Source organism: Trachypithecus francoisi, unplaced genomic scaffold (assembly GCF_009764315.1).
Source record: "Trachypithecus francoisi isolate TF-2019V2 unplaced genomic scaffold, Tfra_2.0 Lachesis_group8, whole genome shotgun sequence".
NCBI lineage: Eukaryota > Metazoa > Chordata > Mammalia > Primates > Cercopithecidae > Trachypithecus > Trachypithecus francoisi.
The window spans coordinates 96,031,003-96,051,082 of NW_022681473.1; the positions used below are offsets into that span (position 1 = coordinate 96,031,003).

Consider the following 20,080-nt stretch of genomic DNA (forward strand, 5'->3'; position numbering starts at 1 on the left):
GATTCAACAGCAGTATTTTATCCTAGTTACAATATATTTCCAGCTATGTTAGCAAATAAATAAGACACTCACATCTGAATATCAATGAATAATAAGAGAGCATATTAGAATCAAACATAAAAGAATATAATTTTAGCCAAGCTCTGAAACTATTACTGCATGTCCTTTGCACTGCAATGAAAGGATGCCATTTATTTCTGACTATGATTAATGGGGCTTTTTAAGTAACCAACTTTCTTTGCCATTCAGCAAAGATTGTGTCCTAGGGTTCTGTCTGATTCCAATTCTAGTGTCATTTGTAAATCTAAAAAATCAGATAATGGAAAGCTGGATTTGAATTATAATTTTGTTTTTAGATTGAGTCCTTCACTTTTGTAAGGTAAGTGGGAATATCTATAAATTTCATCAGAAGGTGTGTGGCTCCACATTCTGTAAAAGTCATGTCAGCAGGAGAATAACAACATGCATCCCTAGTCCTGACATGAAGCCTGACAGCCACATGATGCCAGAAATGCAGCAATATTTAGAGAATCATGCCAAGCTGTGAATTGAGCACAGGGAGAAGACTATTTCTATGTGTGGGGGCCGTTTTTATTATTTTTACAACACTCAAGCAAACAAAAAAATGTTAGCATTATTCTGGTATGATGATAAATAAAAGGAGAAAAAAGAAAAGTAATATGTCAATTGGTATTTTTAAAAGCATTCATTTAAGTCAAAGAATATGTTCATAGGTGTCAAAAAATGATTTAAAGGAACATTGCCTCAGTTACCATCAGAGCATAAGCTCCCGCCACAGAATAAATGAGGCATGAACATATATATTAAGGAAGGTTTCATATCATCACGTTACATATGCGTTGAATGGGAAACAAGAGAAAGAGTGCTGGGGTTTTGGGGCAGGGGATCTAGGTAAGATTTGAAAAGATAATTACTGGCATGCATTACAAAAGGAAAGACTAAATGGAGCAATAGATATACCAGAATAATTATATAGCAATTAACATGCCCTCTTTCTTCCTCTTCGGGGAATTTTTTTTCATTTAGATAAAAATGAATCCTGACTGCCACAGTATTTCATTTGGCAGGATATCAGGTAATTTATATTTCAAATATGATCTCATCATCAGTTCCATCTGTTGATCTTAACTGAGCATCAGTAATGTTTGGAACTCTGATATGTAGAAAACATACCTGAAAAAATTAAAAATCCCTGAATCTATGAGACTCACATACCAATTAGAAAACTCAACAAATACGCCCTTATCTTGCAAGTGCTTTATATTTGTTTTAAAACTTCACTTTTAATCCACCCAGCTCTCTACCCAATTCCAGGATCACAGGAAGAAGAAACTACAGATAGTTGCTATAGAATGAGCTCGAATAAGTGTTAGACTTCCTTAAAGAGGACTAGAATATTTTGTTTATGCTAAACCATAAAGTGAAAATACAACTATCAGGCTCTGATCCTAACCAATCTTAGTGTATGGGATACCTATAAATTCAAAGAATCTTTTTTTTTTATTGTTCTCTCACATTACAATTCAAAAATGAGAGATAAGGCTGGGTGCTGTGTCTCACGCCTGTAATCCTAGCACTTTGGGAGGCTGAGGCGGGTGGATCACGAGGTCAGGAGTTCAAGACCAGTCTGGCCAACGTGGTGAAACCCCGTCTCTACTAAAAATACAGAAATTAGCCGGGTATGGTGACGTGAACCTGTAGTCCCAGTTACTCGGGAGGCTGAGGCAGAAGACTTGCTTGAAGCTGGGAGGCGGAGGCTGCAGTGAGCCAAGATCATGCCACTGTACTCCAGCCTGGGCGACAGAGCAAGACTCCGTCTGAAAAAAAAAAAAAAGGAGATGAAAAAAAGGCAGGACAATCAAGACAATGTTGGCCTGAAGATATACTCCAAATGCAGGAATTATGAGTTCACAGCTCCTGCCTTAATCCAGATGCTTGGACCAGATGCCTTCCCTTCCACATGCAGAGAGAACTAGATCAAGAATAGGGTGAAGATCATTCATTTTATTCTCTCATAGAAGGCTGTCTTCACATAATAAACGCCCCCACCTCTGGCAGTCTCGCATGCTCCTTCTCAACCTTCAAGACCCGATTCAGGTTGTTTCTCCTTTGTAGTATTTTTCCTTGTTCCATGCAGACAGCTCTAACCAAGCTTTCCCTTGAGCCAACCCTTTACCTTGAGTCCTGCTACACACTTTTTAAAACTAAGTTTCTGTTGTTTATTTGGTCATCAGTCTCTTACCGATTAGGAGTACCAGTGCCTCACCTAGTGGTCATTCAACTCATCCCCAGTCTATATCATTCCCCTGCTGAGGGAGGAAGAGTTAAATAATGCCTCTCTAATATGCACCTGTCCTCATCTACAAATAAGGCACCGAGAATAATGGGTCCTCAATAAATACTGTTGTACTGTTTCTTTTACATCTTCTCTTCCGTAGTTGAGCCAAAAATGTTGTACTACCTTGCTCAAGGGGAAAGTCAAACAGTTGTTCAAAATGAGTTCCATCTAGTAAGTAAAATAACAAAAAGGATTTATGAAATTTCTATTGACTACAGGTGGATTTGTCTCATCAAAAAAAAAGTGTCTAGAGCAATGCAATGTTCTCCACTAAAGAGATTTTGAGAGCACAAGGTATGGTGTTGCTACTTCATTCAATCGATATTTTCAGAGATTTTGTTCTCGTGACTAAAGAAAGTAAGAACAAATTATTCAGAAATAACCACACAGATTTTAAGTTTCTAAGCATTCAGTATATTTTGGAGTGTAACAGTGTTGATTTGGGCTCAGTGCCTGCATACGTCATTAAAGGCGAGTAATGTTTTTAGTAACTTTTTTTTTGCCCCAATAGGATACTCGATACTCCAAGCTATTATGGAAAAAGCAGGACAAAATGGTTGGCATGTCAGCGCTATATGTGTGGAAAATTTTAATGATGTCAGCTATAGGCAACTTCTAGAAGAACTTGATAGAAGACAAGAGAAGAAGTTTGTAATAGACTGTGAGATAGAGAGACTTCAAAACATATTAGAACAGGTAAGTCCTAGATTTTATATTTTTAACCTAGACACTATACAGAAAAATTTAACCTTTGATTGACTTCTCCCCATCAACATCTTCTCCCAACTTTTAATTTGGAGTGTGAGGTTTGAGAGTTTTCATTCCATGACTTATCTTCAGGACCAAATCACAATCTTTTATCACCAAAGACCCTTTTGGTTCTTAGGTCTCAACGTATTTAGAAAGCTATTTCTCACATATTCTTAAGACTTGAATGAGTGAAGGCTCTGTGTGAATTTTTAAGAGCTCCTGGTCTCCAGTTTTCAAAAATATTAATGTTGAAGATTAGTCCCACCTAAAAACAGTATAAAAATTCTAAATTTGTGAGTGCATCTTTTTTAGAGGCACACTTACTTTAGAGAAGTGCTACATGAGAAATAGCAACATAAATTACTAAAGCAATAAAATAAAAGAAAATTCAGTGGCATACTGTATAAAATCTAGTGGAATACTGTATACAGCATATTTTCTGCTAGGTATGATAAGTAAATACATTACTACCCCAGTGGAAATGGTTTTCAACTCTCCTCAAAACGGAAAAATCCTTGAATAAAGGTTTCAATAAATATTTGTTGATTTGATTTGAAGCAGCTAGGAAAAGATTAAACTGAGCTTTGCCGTTGTATTAAATGATACGAAAATATCATCAAATAATGGATAACATCTGCCTTCCCCTACCCCTGCAGATCATGATAAAGCTTTAAAGGCTCTTTGGCTAAAATCGCAGTGAATGAATGCCATCTAGTGGTTTTAGAAATGCTTGCTCATATTTATCTACAGTATGTTAGTTCAGCCAGACATGGGTAATACCATTTTTTGTTGGTTAGCTTGTTACATATCATTTAACTGCATAATTATATGACTTGATTTCTAATAGTAAACTTGCCAATTTGGAGGCTTATTTATAGGAATAACTTTAGTATTCAATTATAAAAATGAAAATCAAAATATATTTCAGAGATTCAGCCTTACCATTTGCAGGCATGGGACTAGATGTCTTCAGTTTCCTTCCTCAACTATATTAGCATTGGTAAAAGTGAAAAATAAAACAAAACAAATAAACAAAAATGTTGTATTGCTAAAGTCTAAAGAAGCCAGACCATAAGAGGAAATAACAGAGTTTTTGCTTCCTGTCATCCCTTTGCAGAAGAAAAAGCTATAGATAGATAGATAGATAGATAGATAGATAGATAGATAGACCTAACGAAGAAATATGTATATGTTATTTTGGGAAACATTAATTAAAAGCCTATACATTTATACATTACTCGGGTTTATTCCTGAGAGAGTCCAAAAAATTATTGAAGTTGTAGCTATTCAATGTATATGAAATTTTTAAATGGTTAGTTACAGAATCCAAGAAAAAATCTTTCTTCTTTCCTAAGCAATACAGCCACTTTACCTCCGACTCCCATTGCCCTCCCTCCCACTCCCGCCCCTGTATTGAAAGTTTGAGTTGTTTGACCTGAACAACTGAAGCTTTGTAAATAACTCACGATGAATCCCACAGAGCAGCCAATTCTAAGAACTGCCTGGATTGCCAAGTTCCTGTCAGAGGGTGAGTAAGGCTCAGAAAGACCCTCCACTTAGCACCTGTGCTTAAAAGACCAAAAATCTGGAGGAGGCAATTGAGTGCCTAAAGCACACTGACCCATTTCAGAGGCTTAGCTGGTTTCTAAGAAGAAAATCGGCACACCTGGGTGCTTTGGATAAACTCTTTGAATAAGCCATAAATGAGCTCTTGCTAAAGGAACTGGACATCTTATATTTTTTTGTCGTTTTAAAGAAATTAGAAAACTTGAGTGTCTACCTTTTCTATTTTTCTTGCCGAATTCTAAAAGGTTTCTTTTCTATCATGATTGCATGGTAATAATAATAATAATAGTAGTAAGAGAACTTTGTCCATTTAAAATGCCTCTCAGGTATAAATCTCATAAATTGCAATAAAGTCTACTGCATTGTGAGAAAATAATGTCCTCTTAATTGTCCTATAAAATTTTCCCTCAACAAAAGCTGTGTTTTTATTCTGAACATGCTGTTGTTATTGTTGTTTACTATCTGTATTTTAATTCCTTATAGCTCTAAATGAAACAACTTGTAATGTTTTATTGGTTTTACTTTTGGCTCATCCACAAGAGCTAATCCACATTTTGTCAAGGATTTGTACATGTACCTTAAGATCCCTGTGTTTCAACATCCTCTTTCATAAATTAAGATAGCAAGAGGAAACAATTTCAAAACAAAGCATTTTTAAAAGGTAAAAAGTTAAATGCTAAATAATCTTGATTAGAAAAATGCCTTTGAAAAGGTGGCCCTTTCTCAGAAGATGGTGAAATTAATACAATGATGATAACGTTCTAGAAGGATGGACACACTTCATATTAGTAAATTTCTATGGCTGGGTACGGTGGCTCATGCCTGTAATCCTAGAACGTTGGGAGGCCGAGGCGGGTCGATCACCTGCAGTTGGGAGTTCGAGACCAGCCTGACAAACAAGGAGAAGCCTCGTCTCTACTAAAAATAAAAAATTAGCCGGGTGTGGTGGCACATGCCTGTAATCCTAGCTACTTAGGAGACTGAGACAGCAGAATCACTTAAACCCAGGAGGCGGAGGTTGTGGTGAGCCAAGATCATGCCATTACACTCCAGCCTGGGCAACAGCAGTGAAACTCCATCTCAAAAAAAAAAAAAAAAAAAAAAAAATTTCTAGAAGGATGGGCACATTTCATATTATGGTAGCATGCCATCAATAATTACTTCATTGACATCTTAATTTGTATCAATTTGCAAAAACATAGTAGAAATAGTTCAGACAATATTCTCTCAAAATACGTTAATGGAAAACTGTAGTTATAGAACCTTTTCATCTTCTATACATGTTTTCCAAGTTATTTTTATGACATGAACTAATTAGTTCTTATAAATGTATTCCTATTTAATATAGTAGCTAGACATATACTCATTCAAGCATTTCACAAAATGAGTTTAAGATCAAGTATTTGAAAATATGGTTTAATGTACACCATAAGAAAAAAATGGAAGAGTGTATGTAAATATCATCCACTGAGTCATTTAAGAGAGTAGAAACGTATTGAAACCACAAAGTTAGATTTATTTTGATCATATCAACCCCAATCAAACAAACTGGAATTTTGGCTCTCTAAATCCAATGGGCAATTTGATCCACTCACTTGCAGAAACAAGCCTTGAAAAGAAACCTAAAACGAGAAATATTTTTAAGTGTTTGCTGAATTTGTGATAAATTTTTGATAGAATATTTTTACTTAAATTGCTATGAGTTTGACTGAAAGATATTATAAATATCATTGTGGACCTTAGCTTTATTCCTTTCACCTAACTTTCTTCCTGTAACAATATGTCAATTATTTTGTAGAATAGCTTGCAATAGCTTCATATAGCTGGAATCAAATGAACTGTTTCATATCAAAATAAGAGATTTATAGTGGGAGTCTTTTTATATATGATTTATACATGTATCTGTTAATTTTAAATTCTGAACTCTGTTGCTTGCAGAGAGTCCCTAGGGATTCTACCTAATAACGTTATCAATTGAACACTGAAGTATCAGATTTTGGTTCACATGTTTAACCTAGTAGCAAAAAAAGCAACAACAAACCTTATCTTAACTATCTTTCTGGCAGCCAAAGTAATTGAGCAAAATGGCACTTAAGGCTAGTGGTTGCTCATGCATTTTACTCCACTGTGATAAAAACTCAGAGGTCCAGCAGCTAGATTTGTGTGTTCCTGTTAGTGAAACCCTATTCCCAGGAACTCCCAGCTCTGATCCTGTGGAACAGAATTCTCACAATGGGTAGTTGGATGGTCTGCACTAGTCTACCTCTTTCTTTGGTCAGTTACATTATATCTCCCAAATTATGATGGTGCCAACAAAATAAAAATGAGTGTTTTCATTCTCTGAGACATGGATAAGAAATCTTTAGTTGTTTATTTTTAAAAAGTAAATGGAATCACTTACCACCTAGGATTTTTCTCCTTCTCGCTTTAAATAAGGACAGTTGAGCTGAGATTACCTTGAAAACCCTTGCTCTCTCTAAAAGTCAATAATGCTGTTTCCAGTGAAGTCTTTTTAATGATTTGTTTGATCCTAAAGCAATGTATAATTTTATGCATGGGATATACCTTGAAAAGGAGCATGTATTAATAGTAAAACTTCAGTCAAGTGACCTTTTCTTGATATTTATCCATTGTACAAACATTTGTTAAGTCCCCACTGTGTGTGTGTATGTGTGTGTGTGTATGTAACACTACATATGCAGTGTGTGTGTATACATATATATACACACACACATATATGCATATATGTAATATATATATAGTCAAGTGCTCTGCTCTGCTGAAGATACAGTGTTAAACAAAACAGATATATTTTCTGCTGTAGTTAGTAACTTATGTCTGGTTAACTCAGGTTTAAACCAAAAATATTTCCTAAAGTCCTACTAAAATATGTTATTCTTTTACAAATACATTATGTAGAAAGTGATAAAGGATCTTACACTGCCTTGGGGATTTTGCTACGGGTGCCAGTTATTATTAAATAGATGAGATATCAAGGGCATTTGATAGAAAACTAGAACAATATTGATCCTAGTACACACCACGGATGTATTTAAGTAATCTAACCAAGTATTTGTCAGGAAAAGATAGGAAGGACTGACCTTACAGTATGAAGTAGATATTTAACGAAAGAATGGAGAAAATGTCTCTACAGTTAGACTCACAGGTATCTTAAACCGCTTCTTTATCATGTACCCCAGATTTAATTGGAACCCCTTTCAGCAGTACTGCCACTTTCATTATATGAAAGGGAATTTAGTGTCCCATCAGATACAATGGGAACCTCAGATTACTGGCAAAACCAGTGACCTTCCCACACTGTTTGCAAATCAATCAAAAAAGCCTAAAAGCCATGGCTGACCTCTCAGAGGCTTATTGTGACAAAAAGAAGCCAATAATCCTACCTCAGGGCAAGATCAATAAGAAAGAGAGGAAAATTTCTCAAACCTAAATGTGGTCGTTTGCACGTAAGAGATGAAATGTAGACATGATCCCAGTTAAACTTATTCTACGCCCAAGGTTGCGTACCATGTTTAGTACCACCTAAGTGAGATGTTAGGACTCAGAATTTTTGGCAAATGGTCAAATGCATGGCAATACTTAGTAAAAGCCTATGTATCTAGAGTTTGCATTTACAAATTTTCACAACTCTCAAACATCAGGGTTCGTACCAAATCTAGAACTCTGCCAGTTCCCCCGATTCCCAAAAAGTCTCTATATTGAATAAAGCATTAAGAGGAGCCAAAGGCTTAAAGAGTCTGCCTCTGTATCCCATAACTGGTTGTTACTGGCCAATGGCCATAAGGTCAATTTTTTGTACCAAAGCCAAAAAGCAAAACAAAACAAAACCCTCAAAAACAGAAGAGACAGAAGAAACAAAAAGAAGCACAACAAGAAGAGGGAAGATAGCTATAGTTATAAGGAGGAGGAGTCATTACAGGAGAGATCTCATAATTGGAGATAACAGCTTTGATTATTTGAATCATCTATATAGGATTCAGTGGCATACACTCTGACAGTAGGAATGAGTCAACAACGTAAGTGGGACAGCTCTGCACTTGACACCTCATACATTCATTCAACATCTCTATGTCAGAAATTGTTCCAGGCACTGCAAATGCTTGCTGTATAAAGATGAGCAACTTGTGGTCCTTACACAATGTTTACACTCAAGCTGTGAACTCAGAAACATGCATAAATAATTACAAGACAATTTGATGGCTTCAGAAACAGAGATATTACAAAAATGTATGAAGAATCCAGAAAACGAGGTAACTAAGTATAATCAAGGCAGTCCCAAATGTTTCACAGAAAAAAGAAGCATTTAAACTGAAAATGCATTGGATTTTCCCAGCCAGAGAAAAGGGCAAGGGTATTCCAAGACACAATGAACTGTAAAGAAAACAAGATCTGAAAATGATCAAAAAGTAATCAAGATTGGATATGAAGCAGAAGTAGAAGCTGAAACGGAGCAGTAGACAAAGTTAAAGCTGTAAAGATTAGAGGTAGCAGAAAAGTAGATTCCTTGCATTACACCAGTTTAGTTGTCTATCTTTCCTATTGAAATTTTATCTCCGTCAGGGCAGAGTCTATGTTTATTGTTACCAGTACATCCCCTAGTGACGACAGGGGTTCAAAAAACAAGTATTGAATAAATTGGAAGCCTAAATGAGCCTCACTTGAAGACACAGGCAGGAGACACATTTTGTATGTGTTTAAGGGAAGCCTTCAATTACCTGGGAGGCTTTCTTGTCCAGAATTTCACCTATCCAAGATTATGGGACACCTACATGTCCCAGAGTTTGCTGTGCAGACTGAAAAAAGCAAGAGTTTTACTTCCATACATTAAAGCAACAATGTGCGAGATGCAACAGCAACAAATCAGGCACCCAAAGAAATTACTACAGCAAAGAAATCATATCAGCAATTTCCCGCACTGCAGTATTGGCAGAGCTTGCTGCTTTGCTTCATTATAAAGCTCCTTTTGCATATCGAGCTTTGCTCAGTCAGGATCTACAACAAAGTAAGAAGAAACTCAAAAGATGTGAGGTTTTACTAAGGAGGTGAATTTTACTTCTTTAATATTACTATTTAGCAGAACTGATTCAAATGTGCAAGTGCCATTATGATGCACTAGGTTTGTTTTCATAGAAAACAGAAACACCTTGACAGATCTGCTGGACTAGTGCAAATGGAATTGGTGGGGGTTAGAAAGGGGTGTCTAATTGTCTCCTAGCAACTGTTACCATGGTTGCAGCCATACCTCATGTTCTTGTAAAGTAAAAAATAGGATAAAATAAAAGGAAAGGTGAAGGAGCCAAAGGATATAAGTTTTTTCAAGGAAGCAGAAAAATATGATTGTCAGAATGCAAGTGCTTTTGTCTGGGAAGAATCGTGAATTCTATGATTAGGTTAGATTCAACTAAATATGTTTTTGTTGATGCTGCAAGAACACTTACTGAAACAATTTCTACTATTGTTTTTGACAGAACATCCAAAACTTCAGCTTCTTTTACAAAGATAAAGGAAAATCTGCTTGATAATTTTAGAGGTATAAAATGAATTAGTTTTTCTAGCCTTAAATCAAAAGCAGCTGCATACAAGTATCTACTGTGGTTTAGGGAGAGGTAAGTTATATTCCTCATTAGGTAGAAAAGAGAGGATAACATCGTAATTATTTAAGTAGAATTTTGCATCTACTCCCCAAATGTTTAAAATGTTTAAAAGGCAGTGAGATTAACAAAAAGGAAGAAAGACATTCAACAGTACCTTTGAGGACCCTTTTCTGAGTCTTGTAAACATCATAAATATAACTACATTTTTGTAAATTATACAGTATTTATATTAAACAGTTCAGTAATAAAGTGTACTCTCTGACAGTAAATGAAATGATACATCGTTTTACTCACTTTGATTCAGTCAGAAAAGTAATGGAACAAATTCATTTCTAAATCTTCCCTCAAGATTAGCCACATAATTGGACACTAGTTCCCTGCTGATACAGATTTTCTCCAATCTCATATACAACTTGTGACAAGTTTGAGATTAGAAGGAAATAAAGTAGTGTAATTTTTACCAAAATAATAATGATAAGGTTCACATAATCACTGGTAAAAATAAAAATGAAAGATGGATTAAGATTGGATAGAAGAAATTTATTTTCTATTTTTTAAAGTTTTTTCCCAGGGCCACATACACCAAACAGTTCTATTATTCATCCAAAGTCTGGACATAATTTGCTCCTGTATTTGACTTAAAGTGTTCTTTTTAAAACCACAGAACTCATACTGGGGGTTATATCTATAGTGTGTGTGCGATGAAATAGATATATTCTATTTTTAATACACATTCTATTTTTATAATTTATTCTAATTCTTTTAGAAATTATTCTAATTTTATAATTAATTCCATGTTCATAATATAATTATATAAATATTGTTCAGTAACACAAGAGAAACAAATTTTCTTGTCTCTGCCCACGACATTCTATTATTTTCCTTTCTTATACATGTACCACAACACTTATCCATTTGGTTACTTATTTAACACACATTTGTCCAGTACCTACTAATTTCCAAGCACTGCATATAAGTTACATCAATTTTAGTTGATGCTGTGAAGGAACTCTGAATGCAAAAAAAACAAAACAAAACAAAAAACAGAAGAACATAATCAAATAACGTAGCACAATGTGGAAAGGTGCAATAAAAAAATAAAATGGGGGAGTCTGAATTCTCCAGGCAGAGACGCTGGGAAAGAGCATTCAAGGAAGATGGCCTGTGTGAGAATGGAAGAATAGGAGGGAGCTTCGTGTCCTGGGAAAGAAGTGAATGTGGATGGAGCCTAACCCGCGGTGGGTATGAGATGGCCAAGGCGAATTAAAGACAGATTATGAATGACCTCATGGGCTTTACTAGGAAGTTTTAAATTCATCATTGCATCATAGATGTCATTGGATGTTTTTAAACATGATTGACGTCGTGGTTTAGAGCCATAATTCCGATGACAGTATAGAGAATGAACCAGAAGGTTGAAAGTGACTGAGCAGTGTACCTGATGACTAAGGAGTGTACCAAATAAGCAATGGTACTTCATCTGTAGACTGTATTTTTTATAGTCACATTTATACCAGTATATAACTTAATTTATTTAACATCTCCTTAAATATTTATTGAGTGCCTGTTACAGGTCAAGCCAGGCATATCCTCGGCTTAGGGAAAGCCCCTGCACATTGCAGTTTATATTTTAGTGGGGGAGCCACACAATAAAGAAACAAATATATAATGCCAAATAGTGATAATGAGAAAATATTCTTGCATAAAATTAGTTTATTAAATGTCTATTTTGCCAAACACCATTTTTGTTAAGATTTTAAGAAGTGTAACTAATTCAACTAGGGTTTTTAGAAAAATAAATTTGTTTTGGCAATTTTAATAGTATTGTTAGTCAATATGAATAATAGCCTTCAAGTTTTGACTGGCCTATGGGCAAACACAGGCAAAATAAACTGAGCTTGCTATGCAAAAATTACATACCCACAGCAAATGGGTCAATCTAGTTTATTGGGGAGAGGTATTTTTTTCTTGCCTTTTATCTCTATAGTTAGACCTTTGGGATTTTTTAAATGATATTTATAATAATATTTATTTTAATAATATTGGAGGTAATCATCTGAACAAATGTAAATGGTTCTAACTGATTTGTTAAGACAGGGTATCTAGTTACATCTGTGTCTTTATGAATCCACTTCAGAGGAAGCTGGTTGTCTATTACATATTTGAAGTATAGCATAGCAAAGCCCAAATAAATGCAAATGTGAAAAAAAATCTGCTGAAATAAAAGCAAAGAGAATGACTCTGGAGTCACATGACTTTCAGAATTAATCACAATTTCATAAGTTAAATACAATTTAAAACATGCAAATGTAAAACCCTGACCAAAAACGATATTAGCTGAAGTTATTTAATATTGAAGGACATTACTTCCAAAATTATGAACAGAACATATTTGACAGTCTAATTGAGTCATTGTTGTGGGTATAGATTATCAACACTGAAGGGAAATAAGAAAATGCTGCTAAAGCAACATTTATGTTTATGCCAAAGCAACATAAAGTCTGAAATGTATATGAAAGTTAGGGAAGTGAAAGGAGGTGAGCGAAAGATAATGCTCTAGGAAGAATGTCCTTAAACAACCTTTTAAAACTGCTCTACAGAACTGCATACCCTAGCTCTTGAGATTTCATTGTACATTAGCATATTGAAGTCTCTAAAAATTCTTATGGCAAAGAAACCTCTTAAACCTTATTTAACCTAGTGTTCTTTGTAAAATTGGCCATAAAACACTTTCTTTGCAGCCACTTCTTTACAATTTATTTGCCTTGTATTCATCCAAGAAAATAAAAGAAAATACGATTTAAGAAAAATGAAAGAAGAAAGGACATTCAGATGATAGTATCTCAGATATAATAAAGAAAAGGTAATAACAGCAAGGGGCTACGGTGAGAACCTCACATATTAACAGAAGCCTCCCAGAGACAATGGCTCACACAGTCCTCTACACTGGAGAATCACAGAATCATAGACTCTCAGGTTGACTGGATCTTAAACGTTCATCCATCCTGTAAACAAAATCTTCACCAGGTGCTTATGAATTCCACGGTTGAACAATTTCATCTTCAACATATTTGACCTTAAATTTCAGCAAATATTAAGCAATATATCCCTAACAATATATCCCTTTGAAACATTCATAACAGTATGTGATATTTGAAGATAACTCTTATTCCCATCACCACCATCCCCATCAAGTTTTCTTTATAATTCAAGAATAGATATCTACTCATTGATGATATGTCCAATTAGAGACATCTCAAGAAATTAGATATTTGACTTTCTGGTTAAACAAAATTAACCATATATACTACTACCTTTGGAACTATTACGTTCAAAAAGTATACCACAAAGTGTAAATACCATTGAACTACACTGTGAATAGTTTAATTTTTTGTATATAAATGAATTGTTAATTGTTATTTTTTAATTTACTGAGAATTTTTTGACAGGAATATCTTAGATTTAAAATGGTATATCATTTTTTTTCTTTTTCAAGTTCTGGGATATATATGCAGAACGTGCAGGTTTATTGAATAGGTATACATGTGCCACGGTGGTTTGCTGCACCCATCAACCCGTCATCTATATTAGGTATTTCGCCTAGTGCTATCCCTCCTCCAGCCCCCTACCCCCCAACAGGCCCCAGTATGTGATGTTCCCCTCCCTGTGTTCTCATTGTTCAACTCTCACTTACGAGGGAGAACATGCAGTGTTTGGTTTTCTGTTCCTGTGTTAGTTTGCTGAGAATGATGGTTTCCAGCTTCATCCATGTCCCTACAAAGGACATGAACTCATCCTTTTATGGCTGCATAGTATTCCATGGTATATGTGTGCCAATTTTCTTAATCCAGTCTATCACTGATGGGCATTTGGGTTGGTTCCAAGTCTTTTCTATTGTGAATAGTGCTGCAGTGAACATATGTGTGCATGTGTATTTACAGTAGAATGATTTATAATCCTTTGGGTATATACCCAGTAATGGGATGGCTGGGTCAAATGGTATTTCTGGTTCCAGATCCTTAAGGAATCGCCACACTGTCTTCCACAATGGTTGAACTAATTTACACTCCCACCAACAGGGTAAAAGTGTTTCTATTTCTCCACATCCTCACCAGCATCTGTTGTTTGACTTTTTAATGATTGCCATTCTAACTGGTGTGAGAGGGTATCTCATTGTGATTTTGATTTGCATTTTTCTAATGACCAGTGATGAGGAGCTTTTTTTAATATGTTTCTTGGCCACAAAAATGTCTTCTTTTGAGAAGTGTCGGTTCACTTTTTGATAGGGTTGTTTGTTTCTTGTAAACTTGTTTAAGTTCCTTGTAGATTCTGGATATTAGCCCTTTGTCAGATGGATAGATTGCAAAACTTTTCTCCCATTATGTAGGTTGCCTGTTCACTCTGATGATAGTTTTTTTTTGCTGTGCAGAAGCTTTTTAGTTTAATTAGATCCCATTTGTCAGTTTTGGCTTTTGTTGCCATTGCTTTTGGTGTTTTACTCATGAAGTCTTTGCCCATGCCTATATCCTGAATGGTATCGCCTAGGTTTTCTTCTAGGGTTTTCATGGTTTTAGGTCTTACATTTAAATCTTTAATCCATCTTGAATAAATTTTTGTACAAGGTGTAAGAAAGGAGTCTAATTTCAGTTTTCTGCATATGGCTACTCAGTTTTCCCAGCACCATTTACTGAATAGGAGATCCTTTCCCCATTGCTTGTTTCTGTAAGGTTTGTCAAAGATTAGATGGTTGTAGATATATGGTGTTATTTCTGAGGGCTCTGTTCTGTTCCATTGGTCTATATATCTGTTTTGGTACCAGTACCATGCGGTTTTATTTACTGTAGCCTTGTAGTATAGTTTGAAATCAGGTAGTGTGATGTCTCCAGCTTTGTTCTATTTGCTTAGGATTATCTTGGCTCTACAACCTCTTTTATGGTTCCATATGAAATTTAAAGTAGTTTTTTCTAATTCTGTGAAGAAAGTCAATGGTAGCTTCATGGAGATAGCATTGAATCTATAAATTACATTGGGCAGTATGGCCATTTTCATGATATTGACTCTTCCTAACCATAAGCATGGAATGTTTTTCTATTTGTTTGTGTCCTCTCTTATTTCCTTGAGCAGTGGTTTGTAGTTCTCCTTGAAGAGGTCCTTCACATCCCTTGTAAGTTGGATTCCTAGGTATTTTATTCTCTTTGTAGCAGTTGTGAATGGGTGATCACTATTGATTTGGCTCTCTATTATTGGTGCAAAGAAATGCTTGTGATTTTTCCACATTGATTTTGTATCCTGAGACTTTGATGAAGTTGCTTAACAGCTTAAGGAGATTTTGGGTTGAGACAATGGGGTTTTCTAAATATACAACCATGTCATCTGCAAACAGAGACAATTTAACTTCCTCTATTCCTATTTGAATACACTTTATTTCTTTTTCTTGCCTGACTACCCTGGCCAGGACTTCCAATAATGTGTTGAATAGGAGTGGTGAGAGAGTGCATCCTTGTGTTGTGCCAATTTTCAAAGGGAATGCTTCCAGCTTTTGCCCATTCAGTATGATATTGGTTATGGGTTTGTCATAAACAGTTCTTATTATTTTGACATACTTTTCATCAATACCTAGTTTATTTAGAGTTTTTAGCATGAAGGAGTGTTGAATTTTATCAAAGGGCTTTTCTGCATCTATTGAGATAATCATGTGGTTTTTGTCCTTGGTTCTGTTTATGTGATGGATTGCATTTACTGATTTGCTTATGTTGAACCAGCCTAACATCCCAGGAATGAAGCCAACTTGATCATAGTGGATAAGCTTTTAAATGTGCTGTTGGATTCGGATTGCCAGTATTATATTGAGGATTTCGTATTGATGTTCATCAGGGATATTGGACTGAAATTTTCTTTTTTTGTTGTGTCTCTGCCAGATTTTGGTATCAGAATGATGCTGGACTCATAAAATGAGTTAGGAAGTAGTCCTTCTTTTTCTATTGTTTGGAATTGTTTCAGAAGGAATGGTACCAGCTCTTCTTTGTACCTTAGGTAGAATACAGCTGTGAATCTTTCTGGTCCTGGGCTTTTTTTGGTAGGTAGTCTATTAATTACTGCCTCAATTTCAGAACTTGTTATTGGTCTATTCAAGGATTCTGCTTCTTCCTGGTTTAGTCTTTAGTATGTGTCCAGGAATGTATCCATTTCTTCTAGATGTTCTAGTTATTTGCATAGAGGTATTTCTAGTATTCTCTGATGGTAATTTGTATTTTTGTGGGATTGGTGTTGATATCCCCTTTATCATTTTTTACTGTGTCTATTTGATTCTTTTTTCTTTTCTTCTTTATTAGTCTGGCTAGTGGTCTATCTATTTTGTTAATCTTTTCAAAAAACTAGCTCCTGGATTCATTAATTTTTTGAAGGGTTTTTTGTGTCTCTATCTCCTTCAGTTCTGCTTTGATCTTAGTTATTTCTTGTCTTCTGCTACCTTTTGATTTTGTTTGCTGTTGCTTCTCTAGTTCTTTTACTTGTGATGTTAGGGTGTCGATTTTAGATCTTTACCACTTTCTCCTGTGGGCATTTAGTGCTACAAATTTCCCTCTAAACACTGCTTTACCTGTGTTTCAGACATTCTAGTACATTGTGTCTTGGTTCTCATTGGTTTCAAAGAATTGTTTATTTCTGCCTTAATTTCATTATTTACCCAGTAGTCTTCAGGAGCAGGTTGTTCAGTTTCCAAGTAGTTGTGGGGTTTTGAGTGAGTTTCTTAATCCTGAGTTCTACTTTGAGTTCACTGTGGTCTGAGAGACTGTTTGTTATGATTTTTGTTCTTTTGCATTTGCTGAGGAGTGTTTTACTTCCAATTGTGTGGTCAGCTTTAGAATAAGTGTGATATGTTGCTGAGAAGAATGTATATTCTGTTGATTTGGGGTGGAGAGTTCTGTAGATGTCTATTAGGTCCACTTGGTCCAGAGCTGCATTCAAATCCTGAATATTGTTGTTAATTATCTGTCTCATTGCTCTGTCTAATATTTACAGTGGGGTGTTAAAGTTTCCCACCATTATTGTGTGGGTGTTGAACTTTCTCTGTAGGTCTCTAAGAACTTGCTTTATGAATCTGGGTGCTCCTGTATTGGGTGCATATATATTTAGGATAGTTAGCTTTTCTTGTTGCATTGATCCCTTTACCATTATGTAATGCCCTTCTTTGTCTTTTTTGATCTTTGTTGGTTTAAAGTCTGTTTTATCAGAGACTAGGATTGCAACTCCTGCTTTTTTTTGTTTTCCATTTGCTTGGTAAATCTTCCTCCATCTCTTTATTTTGAGCCTACATGTGTCTTTGCATGTGAGATGGGTCGCCTGAATACAGCACACCAATGGGTCTTGACTTTTTATCCAATTTGCCAGTCTGTGTCTTTTAATTGGGGCATTTATCCCATTTACCTTTAAGGTTAATGTGTTATGTGTGAATTTGATCCTGTCATTATGATGCTAGCTGGTTATTTTGTCCATTAGTTAAAGCAGTTTCTTCATAGTATCAGTGGTCTTTACAATTGAGTATGTTTTTTTGCAGTGGCTGGTACCAGTTTTTCCTTTCCATATTTAGTGCTACCTTCAGCAGCTCTTATAAGACAGGCCTGGTGATGACAAAATCTCTCAGCATTTGCTTGTCTGTAAAGGATTTTATTTCTCCTTCACTTATGAAGCTTAGTTTGGCTGGATATGAAATTCTGGGTTAAAAATTTTACTCTTTAAGAATGTTGAATATTGGCCCTCACTCTCTTCTGGCTTGCAGGGTTTCTGCAGAGAGATCCACTGTTAGTCTGATAGCTTTTCCTTTGTGGGTAACCCAACCTTTCTCTCTGGCTGCCCTTAACATTTTTCCTTCATTTCACCCTTGGTGAATCTGACAATTACATGTCTTGGGGTTGCTCTTCTCGAGGAGTATCTTTGGTGTTCTCTGTACGTCCTGAATTTGAATGTTGGCCTATCTTGCTAGGTTGAGGAAGTTCTCCTGGATAATATGCTGAAGTGTGTTTTCCAAGTTGGTTCCCCTCTCCTTGTCATTTTCAGGTACACCAATCAAATGTAGGTTTGGTGTTTTCACATAATCCCATATTTCTTGGAGGCTTTGTTCATTCCTTTTCATTCCTTTTTCTCTAATCTTCTCTTTATGCTTTATTTCATTAAATTGATCTTTAATCTCTGATATCCTTTTTTCTACATGATCAATTCAGCTATTGATATTTGTGTATGCTTCATGAAATTCTCATGCTGTGTTTTTCAGCTCCATCAGGTCATTTATATTCTTCTCTAAACTGGTTATTCTAGTTAGAAATTCCTCTAACCTTTTTTCAAGGTTCTTAGCTTCCTTGCATTGGGTTAGAACATGCTCCTTTAGCCTGGAGTACTTTGTTATTACCCACCTTCTGATGCCTACTTCTGCCAATTCATCAAACTCATTCTCTGTCCAGTTTTGTTACCTTGCTGGCAAGGAGTTGTGATCCTTTGGAAGAGAAGAGGCGTGCTGGTTTTTGGAATGTTCAGCCTTTTTGCACTGTTTTTTCCTCATCTTCATTGATTTATCTACCTTTGGTCTTTGATGTTGGTGACCTTTTTTGTGTGGACGTCCTTTTTGTTGATATTGATGCTATTCTTTTCTGTTTGTTAGTTTTCCTTCTAACAGTCAGGCTCCTCTTCTGCAGGTCTGCTGCAGTTTGCTGGAGGTCTGTTCCAGACCCTGTTTTCCTGGGTATCACCAGCGGAGGTTGCAGAACAGCAAAGATTGTTGCCTGTTCCTTCCTCTGGAAGCTTTGTCCCAAAGGGGCACCCGCCAGATGCCAGCTGGAACTCTCCTGTATGAGATGTCTATTGTCTCCTACTGGGAGGTGTCTCCATACCTCCCAGTCAGGAGGCACGGGGGTCAGGGACCCATGTGAGGAGGCAGTCTGTCCCTCAGCAGAGCTCAAGCACTGTGCAGGGAGATCCACTGCTCTCTTAAGAGCCAGCAGGCAGGAATGTTTAATTCTGCTGAAGCTGTGCCCACAGCCACCCCTTCCCCCAGGTGCTCTGTTACAGGGAGATGGGAGTTTTATCTATAAGCCCATGACTGGGGCTGCTGCCTTTCTTTCAGAGATGCCCTGTACAGAAAGGAAGAATCTAGAGAGGCAGTCTGGCTATAGCAGCTTTGCTGAGCTATGGTGTACTCCACCCAGTTCAAACTTCCCGGAGGAGGCTTTGTTTACAATGTGAGGTAATGGCAGAGGCCCTTCCCCCTACCAAGCTGAAGTGTCCCAGGTTGACTTCAGACTGCTGTGCTGGCAGCGAGAATTTCAAACCCGTGGATCTTAGCTTGCTGGGCTCCGTGGGGGTGGGATCCACTGAGCTAGACAACTTGGCTCCCTGGCTTCAGCCCCCTTTCCAGAGGATTGAATGGTTCTGTCTCACTGGCATTCCAGATGCCACTGGGGTATGAAAAAAACCTCCTGCAACTAGCTCAGTGTCTGCCCAAATGGCCGCCCCGCTTTGCGCTTGAAACCCAGGGTCCTGGTGGTGTAGACACCCAAGGGATCCTCTTGGTCTGCAGGTTGCGAAGACTGTGAGAAGAGCGTAGTATCCGGGCCACAATGCACATTCCTCATGGCACAGTCTCTCACAGCTTCCCCTGTCTAGGGGAGGGAGTTCCCTGACCCCTTGCACTTTCCAGGTGAGGTGACACCCCACCCTGCTTCTGCTCACCTTCCATGGGCTGCACCCACTGTCTAACTAGTCCCAGTGAGATGAGCCAGGTATCTCAGTTGGAAATGCA

At 36.6% G+C, this 20,080-nt stretch overlaps 1 protein-coding gene across 6 annotated transcripts in view; it reads left to right on the forward strand.

Annotated features, from left to right (window-relative positions):
* GRIA4 (glutamate ionotropic receptor AMPA type subunit 4) overlaps window positions 1–20,080 on the forward strand; it is a 384,842-nt gene that overhangs the window by 261,150 nt on the left and 103,612 nt on the right. For all 6 annotated transcript variants that reach the window (XM_033205053.1, XM_033205052.1, XM_033205056.1 and 3 more), the window contains exon 5: window positions 2,871–3,055. In XM_033205053.1, coding sequence (XP_033060944.1) covers window positions 2,871–3,055 — 185 coding nt within the window. The remainder of the gene's footprint in view (window positions 1–2,870; window positions 3,056–20,080) is intronic.